This window comes from Diplotaxodon limnothrissa, linkage group LG19 (genome assembly GCF_057381915.1).
Source record: "Diplotaxodon limnothrissa isolate DT_005_m linkage group LG19, D_limnothrissa_male_GT1.1, whole genome shotgun sequence".
In the NCBI taxonomy this organism is placed as follows: Eukaryota; Metazoa; Chordata; class Actinopteri; order Cichliformes; family Cichlidae; genus Diplotaxodon; species Diplotaxodon limnothrissa.
The window spans coordinates 2,173,552-2,196,414 of NC_140614.1; the positions used below are offsets into that span (position 1 = coordinate 2,173,552).

Sequence of the window (22,863 nt, forward strand, 5' to 3'; positions counted from 1 at the left end):
TGTGCCATGGTACTGAATATGCGTCTTGGGATGGGGAGTCGGCTGTCTCAGGTGGTGTTGAGGGCAGCTGAAACCTCTGTGGTTCAGGTGTTGATGAGGGGCCAGGCCGGGTGAACTGCGGTGGAGTTTGTGAATCTATGGATGACATGACAAACATCTCCATAAATTAAACACATCACAATTGTTGCAAATCAATTAATACATTGGTCCTCAATGTCCAGTTTGGGTCAACCAGGAATACAAATGGACCTAATTATGAAAACCAATTATAGAGTAATTATTGCCATGTACAGCTGATGGCAACTTTTATTTTTCCCTCGAAGCAAAAGTAGGACAGTAGTTTCATTTTTTACAAAAATGCTTGCTATTTGTCCTAACTGCAGTAGTCCTTTTGCGTAGCTCAGTAAGACCAGCATTCAATTTGCATATGTAGTGCCTTTAACCTGCACACTCTCTGTGACAACTGAGTTACTTGAGTTCAAATCAAATTCTCCAACCACTGTCTTTATGTTCTGGTCATAGAGCTCTGGATAGAACCGTGTTGAGTCTGAGACATGAACCTGGGAACGAAACAAGGTACCACAAGACTGATAAGCCTGAAGCAACTGGTGCCGTTCAGCCAGAGACTTGGTTACATTTATGAAGTTCTTACTTGCCCTAATGCACCTTTTAAAATAAGAATGTAATGCCTTGTGCATAGGGCTCGGCTCGTATATACTATTCCCAAGAGATGTTACAGTCTCCCTTGGAACACCATACTGCCCCAGTTCACAGGCTAGTGCATCCACAGTATATTCCTGTTGAATATCACTTATAGTTCTCATTTCATTTGCTATTTCTGTTATTGTGGAGGCTGGAACCAAATATTTTGCCTGTAAACCCAAGTAAAACTGAGCAAGACTCTCTGTGAAGTTGTCTTTCACTTGATCACTGCAGAAATTATCACTTTGTTCTGCATCAATGTTAAAACTTTCAGGTTCTTCAGGTTCTACATGTGATCCTTCACCTTGGAAAGACCGTTCTGTTAGTTCACATATATGAACTGGGGCTATCTTGGTAACATCCCACCCTTTATGGTATCTGGAAATATGCGTTAAAAATGATGACTTTACATTGAATGTCTTAGAACATCCATCAAAGGGACACGTTACAGTCAAACCCTCATCTATGTGACCACTCAAATGACACTTTAAAGTTTTAAGATCATCATATTCACTGCTGCAAAAATTAAACAAGCACCTTAACTGTACAGACACATTACGGTTCCATGTTTGTGTGCTCCTTCTGTCTACATGAGCTCGTGACATATGCACAGCAAGGCTACTGTATGTGTTAAACTTCCTTCTGCAATCCCTATGGCCACATAAAAAAGATACATTATTATTATTTCTGTGTGTTCGGCAGTGTTTCAAGTAACAGTCGAAGACCGAGCGTTAAAGCCACAAATGTTACAAGTCAACATTTTTAAGAGATTGAATTTGCCAATTGACGGATAGCCAGAATCAGAACAGAATCAATATGAAAACAATAAATTTATATCAGCACAGTGAAGCACATTCACTTTTCAGGTACCTTCAAATAAGTAATCTGCGTTGGGCTGCATGGGCCACTCTCTTTGGGCTGCAATGTTTTCTGCAATGAAATCTGATTCTACTTAACTATCACCCCTTTTAATTATTACCATGTTCAGTTGCATGCTAACGTAACACAGTGAGCTATAACAATACACACATGTGGCTAATTTACACACACACAAGCGCGCGCATCCAACTTATGGGCTAACGTTAACTTTAGTTGGGCAAACCACGCTTCAAAATAACGCAAAACCCACACATTCAAATGTTACCATGAAACACACACGGCTACCAACTGACTATCGAGACCAAATTTCATGTAAGAGGGAGGGAAAAAATGGTTTTTGACGTACTTACGAAGCGCAGGCGGCTGGCTAATGCTAACGCAGCTAGCAGCAAACGTCCACTCACATACACACCACTACCAACTGCCTATCGAGACCAATTTAATGTACGAGGGGGAACAAGGTGGCACTCCATTCTCATTCTCATTCCACACAACCAACCTGTTTCCAACTTTCCTTGTGACTTGCAGAAGTTTAGGTAGGCACTGACCGCACTGAAAGTAATGGCGTCGGAATATTCTGGCTGGGGGAGAAAATTCTGCCTCGCGCAACAGCAAACTTTCCGTATTTCGCAAAACGGAGCGAATCCGTAGCAAATCCACGGTAAAGGGACCCCTAAATTTACGGATTTTTTTAACAGTGTAGCATAAAAAATAATATGGGCCATGTAGTCAAGCAAAGTGTACCTGCAAACATATGAGAGACCAGACAAAAAAATAAGGCATGAATACAATACAAACGTTGTTTTTTCTTTATTTTTTAAGTGTTTATTCACAGGTTTCTTAAGACTTTTGATAGAAGGGACAGTAGAGACCGATGGCCCTATAACAGTCCCAATAAAGGAGAAGAAGGAAACACTACAGCTGCTTTTCAATCAAGCTATCAGAAAAACATCAGCATGGGTGTTTGATAGTGGAAGCTGCAATCTTTAAAAAAATGGCTTAGCCCATTAGACCCATGTGCTTTTAAGGGCCCAGCCTAAGCAGCTCATCTATGGCTCTCACCCTTCTAAAGACTTTGTAGGTTACATTTTGTGAAACTAAGGGAGACAAAATATTTGCTGAGGTGACAGTGGAAGCACCGTCACTCATTGGTGTCATTATTGCATTTTTCTACACAGCGTTTTAATGCCAAGTTATTTTAATATTAATGTGACATCATGCTGAATGCAATATCATCTCACTGGGTCAGAGGTTGTTGGGAAATTGTCATGGGAACTTGGGTATTGATGGTGACTCGCTGTCTTGTTTGACACCGAATCATGCCTGTAATGGCTCTTCTGAACCTGCAAGAAAAGGCGATTTAAGTCCTTCTACACACCACCATCACTACACACTACAGACAGAAGTACACAGTATATAAAAATGTTAATGTGACACAGAAATATCCCACTTTATCCCACATATTGGTTTCTTATGCAAAAGTTTATTGGCACAGAAATATTAACTATTGTCATAGCATACTTAAGAGAGAACACTCACTTTTTGTTGGCAATGACGTAAATACAGGGATTATAAAAGGTGGAGGACTTGGCAAAGAGTGGAGCAATAATAGCCATTGGGGCAGGGATAGTCTTTGGGTCACTAAACGATGCCCACAGACACACCATGGAGTATGGAGACCAGGCAACCAGGAACATGACAATCATTACAATTGACATCTGTCAGCAACAAACAACAACAACATTATATAAAACATGCAAATTTACTCCATGTAGTATAAATTATGTATCCCATGTGGACCACAAACCACACGGGAGTCTATATTTTTCCTGAATTTCATGTTTATTATATAGAACTAAATTACTTTCCAATTTTGTAGAACACTGTGGTCTGAACTAAAGCTATAAATAACCATGGTAAAACAAAATGGTTAGCCTACCAAACTCGGAAAAAGTGTCAACGGTAATGTTGTCATATTGAACAACATAGATTGGATATTTGTTTAAAAAAAAAAACTAATTTCGACCAGAAGTATTCTTCTCTGTTTAAACATGCATTTGATAAATACAGATGCATGTGGCATTAACAAACAAAGCCTAAAACTGTGGCCCAGTTTCACCTTGGTGACATCCATTTGATCAGACCACTCCATGTTAATGCAGTCCAGGCAGTTGCTTGCTTTGTATCTCCTGACAGTGACTGTCACACTGTAGTAGCAGTAAAACATGACACACAGAGGAACCACAAAGTTCACAGCAATCACTGCCATAGTATAAGAAATAAAAGACCTGGGAAAGAAAAACACAGATAGTTATAAAGCATTCTCATACCAAGACATGCTAGATTTGTTTTATCTCAGCTAAGCAATGACATATTAACATTTTAAACAGGGTTTTAAATCATAATATTCAAATTCCGTTATATTGAATGCAAACATGCTTACAATGTAAGTGAAAAAAATAAACAGTTCAGAGAAAAACTATTTGCCCCCTTCCTGATTATTTTTTGTGTCATGGTTCAGTTCAGTAAGGTCACCTGTTGATGCAAAAGGTGAAAAAGGTAGGGCAGCCTACAGGTGACGAGAGCAAATGGTACAGCAGGCTGCATGATGATCATGATGCACGGTGTAAAGAACTTTTTGCTATATAAGGGAGCTAACGAGCATCATCCCTCATCTAAACCAAGTGAGTTCCACCCTGAGGAGGATTAACACCAACAGAGCTACAGGACCAGATAAGGAGGAAGGCAGGACTTTGAAAGCATGCACTGACCAACTGACAGGATTTTCCTGAAAAGGATGCATCAGAGGATGCCGTCGCATTAGCACTGTACTGAGCCCTGACCCACTTCGAACATTCCAGCTCTTATACTACGATGTTGGTTCTGAAGTCTTATAACCTGGGTGTGCCAACATCGCTGTGCCACTGGATCAGGGACTTCCTCTCGAACAGGCCTCAGATGATGAGAATAGAGAGCTGGACATCTTCCACACTGGTCTTGAACAGAGGCACACCACAGGGTTGTGTGCTCAGTCCAGCCTTATTCATTCTGTTCTCTCACGATTGTTCTGCCATTAATTTCACTAACATAGTCATTAACTTTTTGGATGATACCACTGTGGTGGGTCTCATATCAGACAATGATGAGACTCACTATAGAGAGGAGATCCAACACCTGACACAGTGGTTCTTAGATAACAACAGCATCAAGGTCCTGGGTCTCCACATAACATCTAACCTGAGCTGGTCGCTGAACACATCACACCTGGTGAAGAAAGCCCAACAAAGGTACTTCTTCCTCGGGGAGCTAAAATGGATCACACGCTCTTCTTGGCTGCTTGTGAATTTCTACAGAGCCACAATAGAAAGCACCTTCTATCTTAGTATAACTGTATGGTATGGCAGTAGCACAGCACAAGACAGAAAAACTGGCCTGGGAGGTGAAAACAGCACAGGGGATTGTGGAAAGTCCACTCCCACATCTGGACTTGGTATATGCTGGATGAATCCAGAAGAAGGCCAGATGTATCGCTGCAGACGGTGGTGTCTGCAGCGATACATCTGGCCTTCTTGCCACCTTGGCAAAGGACTATGTATACTGCTTTCTTCTCTGGAAAGCAGTACAGAAACATACAAACATGCACCACCAGACTGAGAGACAGCTTCTTCAACAGAGCTGTGAAATGCATTTAAATTCTGTCTGTGTTGGGCTGTCTATCATTCAAGCTCACGTCCTCTACCAGAGGCCTGGAGCTTGAGGGTCTTGCGCAGTGTTGCTGTTCCTAGAACTGCGCTCTTCTGGAGGGAGATGTTGGTAGTTGTTTCTAGGATCTGCTGGAGCCACTTGCCTAGCTTGGGGGTCACTGCACCGAGCACTCTGATTACCACTGGGACCACTGTCCCCTTCACCTTCCGCATCTTCACGAGCTCTTCTCTGAGCCCTTGGTGCTTCTCCAGCTTCTCGTGTTTCTTCTTCCTGATGTTGGTGTCATTCGGTATTGCTACTTCTATCACTACGCCGTCTTCCTCTGCTTGTCCACCACTACTATGTCTGGTTGGTTAGCCATCACCATTTTGCCCATCTGTATCAAGAAGTCCCACAGGATTTTAGCTCGGTCATTCTCAACCACTCTAGGGGGCATCTGCCATTTAGACCTCGGGACTTCCAGGCCATACTCAACACAGATGTTTCTGTACACTATGTTGGCCACTTGGTTATGGCGTTCCATGTATGCCCTGCCTGCTGGCATCTTGTACCCTGCTGTTATGTCTCAGGGGCATCTTTACACAGCCTGCACCTGGAGTCTTGCCTGGTGTGGTAGACCCCAGCCTCTATAGATCTTGTGCTCAGAACTTGTTCCTGTGCTTCCATGATTAGTGCCACTGCACTGTCTTTCAATCCAGCTTTGTCAACTTCTCAATGTCTCCTCTATCTGCCGGCGGTACATACCGTGCAGGGGCCTATTCTTCCATGATCATTCCTCCTCTTCCTCCTCTTTCTTGGGTTTCTGCTGCCTGAGGTATTCACTGAACATGCGGTTGGTTGGGGCCATCTTACTGGATTCATGGATGTTTGTTATCTCATCCTGGACTGTGGTGCTGACACTCACAGTCTCTGGCTTCCTTCTTTCCGCTTAGTGTACAGCCTCAGGGTGCTGGACTGGAACCATTCATGGTCAGGGCTTCCTGGTCTTGATGTCAGGGGCTACTATCTCCTTCTTTGGCTGGCTTATTATCCCAGCAAGGTACTTGATCAGGTACCTTTCCTCTCTTTGTTATCATCCGACTATACTTCTCCAGTCCGAATGACATTCCGATATCATTGCTGTATATCCTGGTGGTGTGGATCAGTGAATCAATGTCTAGTTCACTCTTGGCATACAGCTTGATGTCATGCATGTAGAGGAGGTGGCTGACAATTGCTCCATTCTGTAGTTGGTATCCATAGTCAGTCCTGTCACTGATTTCACTGAGAAGATTCAGGCCTAGGTAGAACAGCAGTGGGGACTGTTAAGAAGAAAATATCTGAAGTGTCTCAATGCTTATATTAATAAGTGTCATATAATTATATAGTGTAGTATTGAATGGGCATGGCCCTGATAATAAAGGCATTAGACTACATGTCCTTTAGTGGTAGAATGTTGGAGACTCTCACCCACGTTTGTCTGCAGAAGCTGATAACATGGAACCATCTGCTAGTGGAAATTTACTAGAAGGGAGTAAGGCAAGGTCACAGCCTCGCCGGAGCTGAGAAAAGATGTTTTGCAGCTAATGGACAAAAACCTCTGAGTACGCTATGCAACGTGACTACTTAATGCTTGTGTAACACTGTTGTTTAGACTAGAGTGGGACAGCCTGTAATAAAATTGTTAGGCATTTCGAGATTCGCGGCAGCATGTCATGCAGGACGCATCTCCCTTCCGGAAGTGTAAAATGGTCTATTGAGCAGTGTGTTGTCTTCCATCAGATGGCTTTGAGGAATCACAAGAACTTGGTGAAGTGTCGATATTTAACAGGACAGAGCATCTCCTTGGTACATCCCGCACTTGATGGCGACCTGTGCTATGGACTTGTAGTTGGCCTCTAGTGTTGTGTGTCACATCCCCATTGAGTTGCTGATCAAGGCTCTTAGGGTCCTGGTGATCTTGTACAATTCTGGGCACTTAAGGATCCAGGTGTGGGGCATCCAGTCAAAGGCCTTCTTGTAATCAATCCAGGTTGGTCAGCCTAGTCTTGCACTCTCAGGCGACTGCTCTGTCTACCAGTGGCTGGGGTTTCGCTCCTCTGGTATTGTTTCCAACGCCTTTCTGTGCCCCACTCGTGTATTGAGCCATGTACTTATTCATCTTAGCCACTATGACACCTGACACGAGCTGTCTTGCGGTTATTGGCCGGTGGTTGGACGGAACCGGTCCCTTCCGGGGGTCCTTGAGGATCAGGACTGTCAGGCCTTCTGTTAGCCATTCTGGGTGTCTTTCGTCAACTAGCAGCTGGTTCATTTGTGCTGCCAGGCGCTTGTGGAGTGCAGTCAGTTTCTTCAGCCAGTAGGCGTGAACCATGTCGGGGCCTGGTGCTGTCCAACTCTTCATACTGGAGACCCTGTCTTGGATGTCTGCTACTGTGATGGTTACTGGACCCTGTTCACCGGAGGTAGCTGTAGTCTGCCCTCAGATCCACTAGCTACTGAGCATTGCCGTTATGGGTTGTGTCCTTCTCCCATATGCTCTTGCAGTATTGCTCCATCTCCAGTCTTGGTGGTGATGTTCTCATATTGTTCCTCTGCCACTGTGAGTACACCTTGGCTGGTTCTGTGGAGAACAGCAGGTTTATTCTCCTGCCTTCGATCTCCCTGGAGTATCTCTTCAAGTAGCTGGCCAAGGCTGTGAGTTTTTTCGCCGGCATTTTCCAAGGCCTCAGGTATGTACAGCTTGCTGTACTTCTTCGGCACCTTCTTTGTTGCACCTTTCTGCAGCTTTGATCTTGGCCTCTAGTCTCCTTCCCCATGAAGGGTACTTTTAACTTGTAGCCAAGCTTCTCACTGAGCACTGCTGCCGTAGTATAGATCATCTGGTTACTCTTGGTAATGGTGGCGGTAAGTATCTTCCGTAGTGCTGCATTTGCATCATCTAGTAGCTCTTCTGAGGGTACTTCACTTAATCTTGGTAACCGGCTACGGAGGATCCAGGTTTCAAGCTTTACCATGATCCTATCTTTCAGGTCAGTTCTTCTCGCACTCAAAGATCCTTCCTCTTGGTACCCAATCTCTGGTGTGGGTGATGATGATGACATCTCCTCCCTGACCTGTCGTCCTGGCTCCCCCTTGCCATAGCATGTGTGTTGTACCTCGTGAGAGTAGTCCCTTCTTCCGAATGTTGGAACACTGAGTTACTAGTTGTTTCGCTGTCAGCATATAGTTAGTGTCTGTTCCAAACATAACCATATTTGACTGATCTGGATAGGCCATGTGCCAGGCCAAGTTGGAATGCCGGAAAACCAAGCTGGAGCATTATTTAGGAGTGAGCCCTAGCACCATCTCCAAATTAAAGGTCAAGTTCCATTTAAAGGGAAATGTCAGACAGGCCACAAAGTGGGCATCCCAAGAAGATGAGACCAAAAAAGACAGTTTCCTTAACCTGTCACCACTTAAAAGACAGCATACAGTCAATCTCCAGTCTCATGTGACGCCCAGGAGGCCCTTCACAATCAGACCTGTTTATGCTGGTGCTGACAACATGTGTACTGTAAGCTGAACATGTGGAGAAACATCATGTTCAGTGGTACAGTTTTGGCCTACTGCGTCTGGACTGTAGGGTCAAATTGTGGAGAGGACACAGAAAATGCTATGGTAATTGCTTAACCAAAAGGCTGAAAGCTTTTGTCGTTACTGGAGGCCATTTCAGTGGAGTGAGATCTTAAAATAAGATTCTGCAACCAGTGACAATCCCATATCTCCACAGTCTAGGACAAAACTGTAGTCTACAAGATGACAATGCTTGACCCAACAGAGTGCAGTTTAAGCCTCCAGAATTTGAGGCTAAAGATGATGCACCTGCCTGCAAGCCTGACCTGGGATTTCTGTCCTTGATCATTGCTGCACCCAATCATGCAGCAGAATATAGGCATTATGAGGGGGGAAATAGTGATAATTTCTATGTATACTATGTATCAGTGAATTTACGTGACCGCTACCACTTATCCAATATGGCAGACAGTTGTTGAGCAACGTGTGCATGATGTTATGTGCAAAACCGCTATATAGTGTCAAATCACCAAAACATTACCTTTGCATCTTGTGATAGTAGAAACACCAATGGCTTTAATTGGGTGGACTGTTTGGGCTATTGAAAAAAAACCTGAGCTAATGGAGAGGCAAATATCTGTTCAAACTCTTTTTTAGTAGCTTTTTATCCAAAATATCAAGTACATTATCCCTTAAAGACTCACGCATCATTCTGTCTCCAGTTGATGGTACATGTAGCTCCAGTGGGGTCAGGGGCATAGCCAGCCCAGCCAACAATTGGCATGGAGCACCAGAACACAGCATTCAGCCATGCTGCCAGAATAAGAAGACTGTATGATCGTACCGTCATTTTCTCACCTGGAGAGAGAAATGATGTATAGAAAAAATGAAGGTCAGGAAAGTGCGACAATAAAGTCATTTTGAATTTAATGAGCGATTGTAGTTAGCGCTACAATCGCTCCATAACTAAGAAAGTAAGCACTTTTTTAGGCTGCAGATAGTTGAATAAATGTTTAATAGAGATTAGCAAACTGTTGATTTTTAAGTACAACCACAATTCCACAAAAGCTGGGATAGTGCATAAATATCAGAATCAGAATCAGAAAGGGTTTTATTGCCAAATGTTGAGCAGGTTTACAACATTAGGAAATCGCTGCGATGCTTCAGTGCAAACATACTGTTATAAATTAAGCTTAAATAGACATGAAAATAAAAATGAGAATAAGAATTAAAAGTGCTAAGTAGATAGATAGATATATACATGATATATACATGAGTGCAGGTGGTGATCAGTGCCAAACATGGAATGATGCAGTGAACACAGCGTAGGGTCATGTGTTAGTGGAGGGAACAGTCATACGTTTATTGTTCATGTGTCCAACAGCAGAGGGGAAGAAACTGTTCTTATGGCGAGAGGTTCTGGTGCGAATGGACCGGAGCCTCCTGCCTGAGGGGAGCAGGTCAAACAGACTGTGTCCAGGGTGAGAAGGGTCAGCTGAGATCCGAGCTGCACGCCCCAGTGTCCTGGAGGTGTACAGGTCCTGCAGAGATGGGAGTCTGCAGCCAATCACCTTCTCAGCAGAGCGCACAACACGCTGCAGTCTCTGTTTGTCCCTGATAGTGGCTCCAGCGTACCACACGGTGATGGAGGAGGTGAGGATGGACTCGATGATTGCAGTGTAGAACTGCATCATCGTCCGTGTTGGCAGGTTGAATTTCTTCAGCTGCCTCAGGAAGTACATCCTCTGCTGGGCTTTCTTAATGACGGAGGTGATGGTGATAAATATAAATAAATAAACAAAACCTTGCAGTTGTCCATTTTCCCTAGTTCTCACACATGACGTTTGAAGAAAAACATTTTCCCTAATATGTCCCACCCACTAACAGGAGCCATGATGAACAGATAATTTGTATTATTAACTTTACCTGTGAGTGGTCATAATGTCATTTCTAATAGTCCAATGTGGTGGTCCAATGTAGAATTCTAGCTGCTCAAGTATCCTGGCTCTTTGTTACATTTGTCATTTCACAAGGCACCAATCATAGCTCTGCATAAGGAGTAGCCAAATGCAGATTCTTAAGGCAACTGAATAATCTGACATGTACCTTTATTCAACTGGCAGAAGAGTCCAAAATCCTAATAACACGGTCCATACAGGAATCTAATAATGTGGGCAGGGAAGACACAGGGAGCAAAAACAGACACTTGAGGGCAATTAGAGAACATGAACACAACTGGGGTGAACAGGTGAACAGAAACTAGGTAATGAGACTAGGAGGAGCTATAATGAAATGCAAAGCACCACAGACACCAAAGTACCAAAATAAAACAACTAATACAAACGTTAGATATACACCTACACACACTAAGGGAAACACTGGAACTGAAACGTCACTATCTGCGCCTACATGCATATACTCTTTATAGAATATATCAGCAGTCTGCTAAACTGCATACTGCTGATATTGTTTTAAACAACAACAACAACAACAACAAAAACAAAAACAAAAACCCGTCCAGAAGTTGTAGCAAACTGAATTATGGTCTGAATGCTTGGTTGTGCCAAACACAGTTTCTTTCCCAAGAGGTGGGGGACACCCGCCCAACTCCCTGTATATCCTTTAAAGAGGACATGAAACACTAAACATATAAAAGCTAATTTACATCATGAGCCCTGCTCTCAAGAACTGACATAGATGCAACACTGTCTCTGAAGCTGGGTTTAAGAAATAAGAGCCAAAACAATTCAGACCTGTTGCACTGACTTCACGCCTGATGAAGACCATGGAGAGGATCATACTTCACCACCTTCACCCACTAGTCAGGAGAGACCTAGACCCACTGCAGTTTGCCTACCAGCTGAACATCAGGGTGGATGATGCTGCTGCATCGGGCCTTCTCTCATCTGGAGGGCACTAGGTGCACTGTGAGAGTCATGTTTTTTGATTTCTCCAGTGCCTTCAACACAATCCAGCCCTCAGTGCTAATGGGGAAGCTGCAGGGAGAGTAGACCATCAGCTATCCTAGTGGATTATTGACTACCTGAGGCTGTGGGCCTGTGTGTCTGAGGTGGTAGTCTGTAGCAAGGGGGCCCCACAAGGAACAGTGCTCGCCCCTTTCCTCATCACCCTGTACACTGCAGACTTCAGTTAGCATTACAAGTAACGGCGTTACTAACGGCGTTACTTTTCAGTAACGACTAATCTAACTAATTACCATTTCTATCGTTACAACGCCGTCAAACCCACCCACCACTTTAATCGCACTTTAGATCTCGTTCTGACATATTGGCATAGAAACTGAACTAACAGTATTTCCTAAAACAAAAAACCCTCTTTTTCAGATCATTTCTTATTAACATTTAAATATACCACAACAGATTACAAAGCAGTGGTTAACACGATTATTAGAGTACATGTCTTTCTGAAAGTGCTGTAACTAAGCCATTCTAGTCACATAGAGGTCGATTATCTTGTTAATAGTATTACATCTAGGGATGGGTATCGAAAACCGGTTCTTGTTGAGAACCGGTTCCCACTGTTTCAATTCCTTGGAATCGTTTGCCACTTTTAAAAACGATTCCCTTATCGATTCCAGTCGCCCCGAATGACGTCATCACGTTGAGTAGCGTCTTTTACCCAGTAGGAAACACGGCGCCTGAGCGGCACAAACGCTCAAAAGTTTGGTTACACTTTATGAGAAAGGATGACAACAGGGCAACGTGCAATACTTGCAAAGTAGAGATTTCATCAAAGGGAGGAAACACTATGAACATGCAAAAGCATTTGCTCAAAAAACACGCGATTGCTTTCAACGAATGTCGTGTTTTTGATCCGCTCCGGACTAGCGAAGCTCAACCCAGCAGCAGCGGTAGCGTTTCCACGTCCTCTCCCGTTAATACTGCAGGTAACTAATCAATTAGCATTGCATATTATGTTAGCGCGATTTACCTTATTACAAAACCTGCTATTACTGTGCGTTGCATTTAGATAACCATGATGAGAGAGACAGAGTCTGGCTCAGATGCTGGCAGTTCTCGCTGCAGTCTACCGGCAGCGTCTCCTTTCAGGCCAGGATAGACGAATGTCACCGAGCAGTGACTCAGTTTGTGGTCAAAGGCTTGCACCCATTTGCCACAGCACATGCCCCCGATTTCACTTTGGTAAGTGAATGTGTTTAATTGTAGGCAGGACATTACTGGATATTCTTGTGTAATTGCTACAGAATAATTTATGTTACACTTTGTTATTGCTACAGGAGAATATTTATTTTATTATTTTACATATACATTTTTTTTCCTGGGGACCCTGTGACACCCCATTGAAGAGCCGTAGGCTGTGGCTCTCTTTAGATCTCACTGTTGGGTTTGTAAGGCCATGTTACTCCTAAATTTCTATCTTGTTCAAAGAGAAGATATAAAACAAAGTTCTAAGCTAATCGACTTTAGTGTTCTCCTTTTAAAAAAAAAAGAATCGATAAGAGAATCGATAAGGAATCGAATCGTTAAACAGAATCGAAAATGGAATCGGAATCGTTAAAATCTTATCAATACCGATCCCTAATTACATCTTCACTGCATACAACTCTGGATACCCAAACTGAAAACGAAAACCTCAAATCAGAATTACTTGACTCTGTGGTATAACTCTTAAACGTGCACCAGTTCATAAGCTGAAGTTATAAGATGAAACAATTCACTAATTTAGAAGATCATTTTTTAGCCTGTAAGAATAGTTTGTTTTATAGGAAAAAAAGTAAAAAAAAGAAAGAAAGAAAAAAGACAGAGCTTTTCGCAAAGCAAGAGCATCTCACTTTTCCTCACTTATTGAAAAAATAAAAACAACTCTAGGTTTCTTGTCAGCAGCCTGTAGCCAGGCTGACAAAAAGCCAGGGCTCTGCTGAAAAACTAGTTCATGCATTTATTTCTTACAGGCTGGACGATTGTAATTCATTTTTATCAGACTGTCTTAAAAACTCCTTTAAAAGCCTCCAGTTAACCTAAAATGCTGCAGCAACAGTACTGACAGGGACTACAAAGATGGAGCATATCTTTCCCATACTGCCTTCTCTTCATTGGCTCCCTGTTTACATTGTTAAGACTGTTTGGAAAAGTGCTATATAAATAAACTTGACCTTGACCCAAATACTGAATTAAACCCTCTTTGGTTTAGGGTATAATTGGCCATTTTTTAAATTACTTTTCATTTTACCCTTATATTTAATCAGTAAAAATATTTATCTTGTCTGGTATGGCATCATTCTTTCCATTCTTCTTTTGTGACCTACAGTTATTTTAAAATTCAGACATAATAAATTAACACAATTGAACTACAAGCACACAAAACAAAAGAAACCATCAAATCTGAGTAGAAAAAGTTTGATTTTTTTTCATTGTGTATACCACAAACAATTTTGAATTTAGAAAAGAGAAACATTTTGGCTTCTGGTTCCAAATCCTATATAACACTCCAACAGCATCCATAATCACTAAAGAGCAAATAGCTAACTCATTCAATTTAAACAGAGACATTAGACCAGGATGCCACTATTGCCATCTGCCCTATTGTTGCCACCAGTGAACAATAACTGATTAGCGGTACAGCAAAAAAAATAATTACATAATCACAAAATCAGTTTGTATGCTGATGACATTCTTCTAATCCTAAAAAATCACTTTTGCCATTACACATTCTGATCACATCTTTGATAAGTTTTCTGGTAACTCAGTCAACTGGTCTGAGATTCTCCCTTGAATATACATATATGTGTGTGTGTGTGTGTGTGTGTGTGTGTGTGTGTGTGTGTGTGTTTGAAACGCTTTGTTTTTGTTTTCCCTGCTACATTTTATAAGAGGTCCCACCTTTTTTGAAATTTGGGTTGTACTTCCTCAAAACATCTTCAATGAGTCTGTATTTTGGTGAACTTACAAACGATTTATGAATAAAATAGAACAATTTAAGCAGTGGTTAAAAGACAACAGAAGGAACATGAGATTAATCGCACATCACTTTGTGACCAGTATAACTGGTTGTGTGATGAATGATGGAATTAGATGACATGGTAACCCTTGATCATGAATATCTTTGTCAATTTTGTAACAGATAAAAAGGAGTATAACAATGTGGTCGGGTAAATTATATATGCAAATATTAGGCTCTCAAAGTGGGATACCTATATCTGGTCTGCAGATGGAAAGGTAACGATCAATGGCCACCACGGTCAGCAGGCCAATACTAGCCATGCCAAAGAATATGTTGAGAGCTGCATAGATCTGGAGACACAGAAACAAAGAAAAAGACAGGTACTTAGATTCCTTCTTAACGAGAAGGCTATGATCATGGCCCTGTGCTTGAGGCAAGAATTGTTAGCATCCAAAAGATTAAAGCAAGAACCACGGTGCTAACATGTTGTGGTACAATGGCTTTTGGAATTCTGTTACTATGATTTAACAGAAACTTGTAGAAACTTGGAAAAGTTATAAAATTCAGATTTTTACACTGCTCTGACCAAATGTCCTTTCTCAGTCCTGGTCTAGTTATCTGTGTTTGTTAAACAGCAGTGAGGTATGTTGTCTGCAGTGGTGTATTACAGCCATGTCGGGGAAAGTTATTGTCTTGGTTCAAAGAAAAAGGCCACACAAATGCAGATGATGGCTGTTAGTTTCCTCGCTTCTGTTAATACGTTCATAAGAAGGATTACATGGCTCAACAATATTATGCCATGACAATGCTGTGAAAAAAATCTGCTAAAAGACCGTGAATCAGCCTGGCCACAGATTTTGTAATAAGTAATTTAAGTGTCAAGGTCCCGGGTCTTTTCATCAGTGTTTTGAGTTGGATTATCAACTTGTTTATTTCTTTGAAATTTCCTATTAGCAGTCTTGGATTTAGTTGGTTATGCTGCTGAGTTCTTGCCTTGTTGTTAGTTTCCCTTGGTGCTCACTCCTCCTCTCTCATTCTCTCCCTCGTTTTCTGTATCAAGTCAGCCTTGTCTCCATGTTCATTTGCCTGTTTCTCCAGTCATGTCGCTCCCTGTGTCTCTCGCACTCTCTCTGTGTCTCTTGCTCTTGGCCTTTCTTAGTTTAAGTCCAGTTGTGTTTCCCAGGTGTACCACTAACCCAGCAAAATCGAAGACTGTTTGTTTTGCTTCAGAGTCAGCCAGCATAAAAGATGTGTATCTTGTAGTTGACCCAGTAAACAAAGTAAAACAAAACAGAATTTTTGGGTTCTTGCAAGGGTCAACCATAACTTCATGTGATGTTACTGCGCTGGTGGATAATGAAATCTCATCTACTGTTAATCAAACTATACATGTTTTTAAACCAAACCCTGAACCAGTACAATGTGTATCTGGGTCTGCTCATGATTTGCCTTGTTTTGAAACTGTTTGCAAAGTGGCGGGGTAGCAACTCTAGAGTTAGTGTCACTTCTGAGGACCCTGAAGGGGACCTCTTTGAAGACTGTTTGCTGTGAACCTGTGCAGAACTGGTTCTGTTGCACCCTCTGGGGCTCCCTCTAAAGACTGTGGTACCTCATCTTTGCTTGTTTCTAAGACTGTTCTTCCACCTGTGACCTCGCGTAAGCCATATGCTCTGCCTGCTCCCAGTGTGGCTTGGACCCAGCTTTTCCCTGCACCCATCTCAGTTCCCGGTATTAAGATAGGTAGAGCTCGACCAGTCCCTGTCCCTGCTCCCAAGGCGGTTCTGCCTTCAGCCTTCATCTGCACCCATTCATGCACCTGGGTGTTGGTGACTGAGGCCCAGCCGATCCATGTTCTGGTTTCCAGCTGGTGACAGCTGGTGTCCACCCATCACCTGCACCAGTCCTGGCTCCCAGGGTGATGCCAGCAAAGACCAGATGTATTATTGTAGGGTCTACCTTATAATATAAAGCACCTTGAATTGAATTGAATAGACCACCTCTGCACCTGTAATAGTTCCTCAGGTGAGAGGAGCTGGCTTCTGGCAGGTTCCTGCACCCATCGCTGATCCTAGGGTGAGGGCAGCCAGAATCTGTTTTCTGTATTAAGCCAGGCAAATAAACATGGAGTCAAGACTATCTGTTTCCCCTGTCTTTCTCTATGTGTCGCTCGCTCTCACTCTATCTTTAATTAGTCAGTCTGAGTCTTGGTGTGCATTTCTCGTACTTCCTGTTTTATTTTGACAGCCTCTCGTGTTTGGTTTTGCTTCCCAGGTCTCGTCAGTGAGATTATGTTCAGCTGTGTCCCCCAGTTGTTTCCTCTCTGCCCCAATTCCCTCTTATGTATATATTGTCTGTATCTCCCTCTGTCCGTTGTCATAATTAGGGATGGTTATCGTTTAGGTTTTATCCGATACCAGTACCAAACCGTTACTTTTGAAACGGTGCCGGTGCTTAAACGGTGCTCGAACCGGTGCTTAAAGAATGGAGAACACACACTTTGTCCAAAAACCTCTCATGTTTAGCTGTTTTTTTGGTAAAAAGATAACAATGTTAGCCTTTTCTGCAGCTATAGAGCATATATGGTATCACTCTTGGCTGGAAGCAGTGCTTAATCATTGGAGAAAACACCAATTTTGTCTAAAAACCTCTCATGTTTAGCCGTTTTCCACTTTTTCTTTGGTCATTTTAGCCTTTTTGGCCAGGGTGAAGGGAGTATCTGCCATCAAACAAGAAGACAGCCGCATGTAGCTATGATGATGTTTGCTAGTTCACCTTACATGCATTAATGTAATAACGTGGTTAGCCTACTCAACGTAAATTACACACAAACAACATTAAGCTCCTCACGCAGAGAAGAACGGCTGCTGCTGCATCATCATCCTCATCATTTCTGCTACACTGGCAGGGCTAGGGGCCAGGACTCTCCTCTTTGGGTTTTTGGAAGATGTTGCTAACTCCGGGTCCGATAACAGGCACCACACCCGCTGTAGATGTGCACGGTGTGAGGTCTCGCAGCAAGCTATCAAATATTGTGCATTTCTCAGCTTTTAAAAAAACGCTATGCGTTGCCAGGTGTTTCATCAGATTCGAGGTGTTACCTCCTTTGCACAGTATCACCTTAAAGCACTTGTTGCTGCTGAGTTTGCATCTTTTGCTGTGAAGTACAGCCAGACTTTTTATTCTGTAGCTCTGCTCTAAAAGAACGTACGTACCTGGGCCCGCCTACTATCCTTGGTAAGGTAAAATGATTGGCTAGAATCCAAAGTGTATGACATCTCAGGAAATAAAGCACCGAAATGTGCGCTGCTTTTCGGTCTGGTTACTACCGTTTATGTCAGAACCGGTGCCATAATGGCACCGGACACCGGTACCCATCCCTAGTCATGATCTCCTTCTTGGTGTGTGTCACATTTGTTCAGGGCGTCCAGTGTTTGGATGCATAAGTATCTGTCCATTTTGGATTTAATTATTTGTACTTTCCAGCAATAAAGTTAAGTTCAGTCCAACCTGAGAGGCCTGCATTTGGGTCCTAACCTGCCTGCCACACACTGCGTTTCATGACAGTGAGATTGTGGAACACATTTTATAACTTTAAAAGACATTATGTAACAAAGAGGCTATTTCAGATTTTATCTTATAAACAGTGTTGGGAAGGTTACTTACACTGATAAGCACGCACTCGTCCCCCTCCCTTCCAAACGCCTTCGATGCTTGTTCCTGCGGGGGAATGCAGCGGGTCTGTGTGCCGCGCTGAAATGATAGCATGGTGCAGGACGACTGATGTGTTCCTTCGAATCACCCCCCATCCCCCTATCCATCCCCTGTGGCTTGTCATGTGCTCTGATGTTGTGATGTGGACATTAATGTGCTCTCTGTGCAGAGGAGTTTTTTTTGTTTCCTGTTCTCATGCTGTCCTCCCATAGGTTGCCCAGCGTGTGAAGAGGTCTCTTTTTTTCCTCTTGTACTTTTCCCAATGTTGTGTAATTTTTTCGGTGTTATTCTCCTAACGCTGCCGATCTCCGACTGTATTCCCTTGTGTTGTCTTGTTGTTGTGTGTGTAAGTCGGGGGGGGAATACTCTGTGGGGCAACCTGCATATGGCCAATAAAGCATTCATTCATTCATTCATTCATTCTTGGCTGCAGTGGTTATTATTATATTTACATGCTTCCAGCTCCTGTTTCTGCTCGGTGATAGCTCCTACTTTTCCTTTTTCTCCCTCCTCGCTCACAGACACATCACGGGTACAGCAGTCCATTCTCCCTGCAGCACGGACTACAGGCTACATTCTTTAGGGCGATGCCTGTAACACTCTGCCTATTGCATCATATTAAATAATTTTTTGAATATTAATTTTTAAAAATATTTCTTCACGTAATTATGCGGACCTCAAATAGAGGTGACATGGGTTGCGAGATTGAGACAGGCATTAGAGCCTCTTATTGTGTGTTTTGTTTTCCACCGGCACCAAATTAGCAAAAATCGAGAGGGCATAGGCCAATATATGAAACAGGAAAAGACTGCCATGTAATCCATTTACTTCAACAAAGTAACTGTATTCTGAATACCACCTTTTAAACGGTAACTGTAACGGAATACAGTTACTCATATTTTGTATTTTAAATACGTAACAGCGGTACATGTACTCCGTTACTCCCCAACACTGCTCATAAATACTCTCCACATATTGACACAGACATGGGTAAAAACTGCCTAGTTTATTTGCGACTGGGTTCACTAACAATGTTAACAAGTGCTAGATTTTTCTATAGCTGCAGTTGGTTGAACATAACCTAAACAACAAACAGCATAAAATGACAAAACTAGATGTGCATGTAGTGGAATTAGAGGCAGTCGTATTCTACACACCTGACAACCAGCATAGCCAAATTTCCAGCTGCCGTGGATGTCTGAAGCAGCGGACATGGGATAGCCAATACCAGCCACTCCAATGTCAGTAAAAGCCAAGTTGATTATTATGAAGTTGGTAGGTGTGCGAAGTTCCTTAAATTTTACAAACATCAATAGCACCACAATGTTGCTCGCTAAACTGATGACACCTGAGAAATGAAAAGAAAGACAGTGTTACAGTGTGAAAGTCAAACATGAAGTTTAAGATTAAGATACCCTATTTGTCACTGTAGTAGGATACAACGAAAATTTATTTGTTGGCTCTCTATTAAACAATGGCAAGGGATAAAAGGAGCTTTTAAAAAAGACAGAAATACAAACAAGAGCACTCAGAGAGTGCAACCCCCCAAGATTTAATACGAGATTTAATATCTTCATCCAAATAAAAGTCGACTGAGGAGAAAGTAAATAAAAGTGCTTTAGGTCCCAGTTGCTTTGTCTAAAGCTAAAAAGGATACTGTAACGTATTTAAGTATGTCAACATAGGCAGTGTCAGACTGTATTCTCTGGGGCCTTAGATTCGATAAAACATAGCAAACTCATGTAGCATGTTTTCCAGCTGAAAGAAATTGTAGCAGAATTCTAATATTTATGAATATAAATGACGAAATAAATAGCATAATAGCAAATATTACTATATTTAATATTTTTAAAAATCCAACATACACCAGGCCTCTCCTGTTTGGGGCTCCAGGTTGGTCGTCAAATAGTCAGTTTTGCTTAGGCTGGTTTGTAAATGAGGGAAGTGGCCCTGAAGAAGCTTAAAGTCTTCGTCTTTTAGGAAATAAAGTCTCATATCATTCAAGAATGATAGAAATTATCCACATATCTCACTTATCTTAACTGCACTACTGTATAGCTCTGTGTAAATAATCATTCTGTACATTCGATAATCTTTAATCCTACAACTGTTTACAACTTGCATAGTTCCCATTTCTGTATAGCTGTATATCTCAGTTTTCTGTAAAGTTATTTATTTCATATTCTGTATAGTTTTTCACATTTATATCCTGTTCATAGCTTGTACTCACTACAGCCTGTACATACTTATAGTTATAGAACATTCACAACATACTTCATACCGTGTACATTATAACATACCATAATAGACCCATTTCTGTAATATACTCACATATCTATATTATTGCTAATATATATTGTAATATATCTATATCACTAAAGCACTTCTGGATGGATGCAAACTGCATTTCGTTGCCCTGTACCTGTGCATGTGCAATGACAATAAAGTTGAATTCTATTCTATTCTATTCTATTGTAAGAATGTAATCAAACTGTTTCTCGGTCAACTCAAGCCTAACATTAGTTGGACTAATGTTGGTTAATATTGAGCTGCCAGTTTATTGTCAGCTGTCTGGAGCCCAGAGGGGTCACATGTCTAATCTGCTGACAATAAGTAACTGGAACAGTGTTGTAAATAAATAATCGTGTTTATGCACGCGTGATAGAGCCCAGACTTTAGTTTAGGAGATGATTAGTCATTATTATACATAGCATACTATTTCAAAAGGCTTTTTGTAGTCCATGTTCACAACAGTGTAGTTTTAAACTTATGGGATAATGTCATATTAATAGATGGCCTACTATAAGTGCAGTCCTTTTTTTATGGAGGTCAAGAAAAATCATCTATCAGTGTGGACAGGACTCATATAGCAGCGCTTTTCTAGACTGTCTGAGCACTTTACAACAACTTGCCTCGTTCACACAAGCACTTTTTTCTGTGCTCTTTCTAACATTCACGCTGTTCATTACATTCAAACTGTAATGGATTTTTAAAGAGCAACTTGAGGTTAGTATCTTGCCCAAGGATACAACAGACTGGAGCAGACAGGGGGTCAAACCACCAACCTTTCAATTAGCAGGTGACATGCAAGGTATTTTTTTGACCATTCATCTGCAACCCAGCATAAAACGGAGCATTGTGCCAACATCCTATAACCTAGTATAGACTCTTATTTAGAAAATGAACCCAATATGGACTGGAGATGGTATGTGCATTAGCATCAGGGAGAAAGACAAAGATAGAATTAACTTTTGACTACAAGTCTTTGTTGATTTCACTTAAAACCTATAGTTTGATCTGTCCTGCAAATAGCAAATACAAAACAGACATACATGACACCCAGGAGGTTGGCATGATTCTAATCACCTAGGTGGCTGCTGCTAAGTGGTTACAATAGTGATTATCTCCAGTCATACGCTGAAGAATAAACACGACCAACACTCACAAGAATTTCTCTTTAAGCTTGTAAGGAGATGACCTTCCATAAAATAACATACATCAATCAAATTAAAATGTAAAAATTATATGAAAATAAGAACTAGCTGGTTAAAACTCAATAAATGCTGATATCCAAGTTTTGTCAAGAAACCACATTGCTTCGCTGGGCTTGGTTGGATGAATCCTATGACATCTCACTGGTAAAGAAAGAATATCAAAGACACATTTAGGATTTAACCATTAAAATTCAAATGATTATAACAGACTATTATCCCTCTTAACCACACAATGACTGCATTTACACAACTGCAAAACTGAAGAACATAACGCAGAGCAAACATGGCAAAACACAGCATAAGGGTTGTTTGTTGTTACCTGCAGTGATGAGATATCCAGCCACAATGTTATGCTCCAGTTGGGTAAATGCACTCTTCCCCCCATAAGGTGCATCTTCATTTGAAATATTAACCCCAGAGTCCATCCCCATTTAGTGACCTTCTAGATAAAAACAAACAAACAAAAAATACCCGATTAAGGTAAAAACTAAAAAACTTAAAAATGATGGTGATCCTTAAAATTTAAACTGAAGAAAATTAGAAGAAGAATGCAGGCAGGGAGTTTTGAAAATGCTGTCCTAACTAAAATCTGTATGATGCTATTGTGGAGAAGTGGTGGGTAAACCGTGAGGACTAGGGTTTATGGGATTATTGCATTCCACTGCTCCTCTGTCCCTGTTAGCAGGCGGCAATCTGCACGTAACATTGGTAACAAAGCTCTGTAAGAGAGGATTACCGCTCACATGGAGTGGCTGGCAAGTTATGTCGTCAATGAGCTTTGTCATTACAACACAGAATCGAAGACTGAAATACCTCAAACGGATGACTGGTCGTTTCACAGAGAATGCGTACAGTAGGAACAATAAAGTCTCGTTCAGTCTGGATTACATGTGCCTATGGGTCCACAAAGGCACAT

At 41.8% G+C, this 22,863-nt stretch overlaps 1 protein-coding gene across 1 annotated transcript; it reads right to left on the reverse strand.

The window, feature by feature from the left end:
* Positions 1 to 2,818: 2,818 nt before the first annotated feature.
* On the reverse strand, positions 2,819 to 22,378 carry rrh (retinal pigment epithelium-derived rhodopsin homolog). Its single transcript, XM_085343262.1, has 7 exons — positions 22,267 to 22,378; positions 19,611 to 19,801; positions 14,993 to 15,092; positions 9,525 to 9,678; positions 3,701 to 3,869; positions 3,121 to 3,299; positions 2,819 to 2,924 (listed from the first exon to the last, which is right to left on the reverse strand). The coding sequence occupies exons 1-7, from the start codon at positions 22,376 to 22,378 to the stop codon at positions 2,819 to 2,821; spliced, it is 1,011 nt and encodes a 336-aa protein (XP_085199388.1).
* Positions 22,379 to 22,863: the final 485 nt, after the last annotated feature.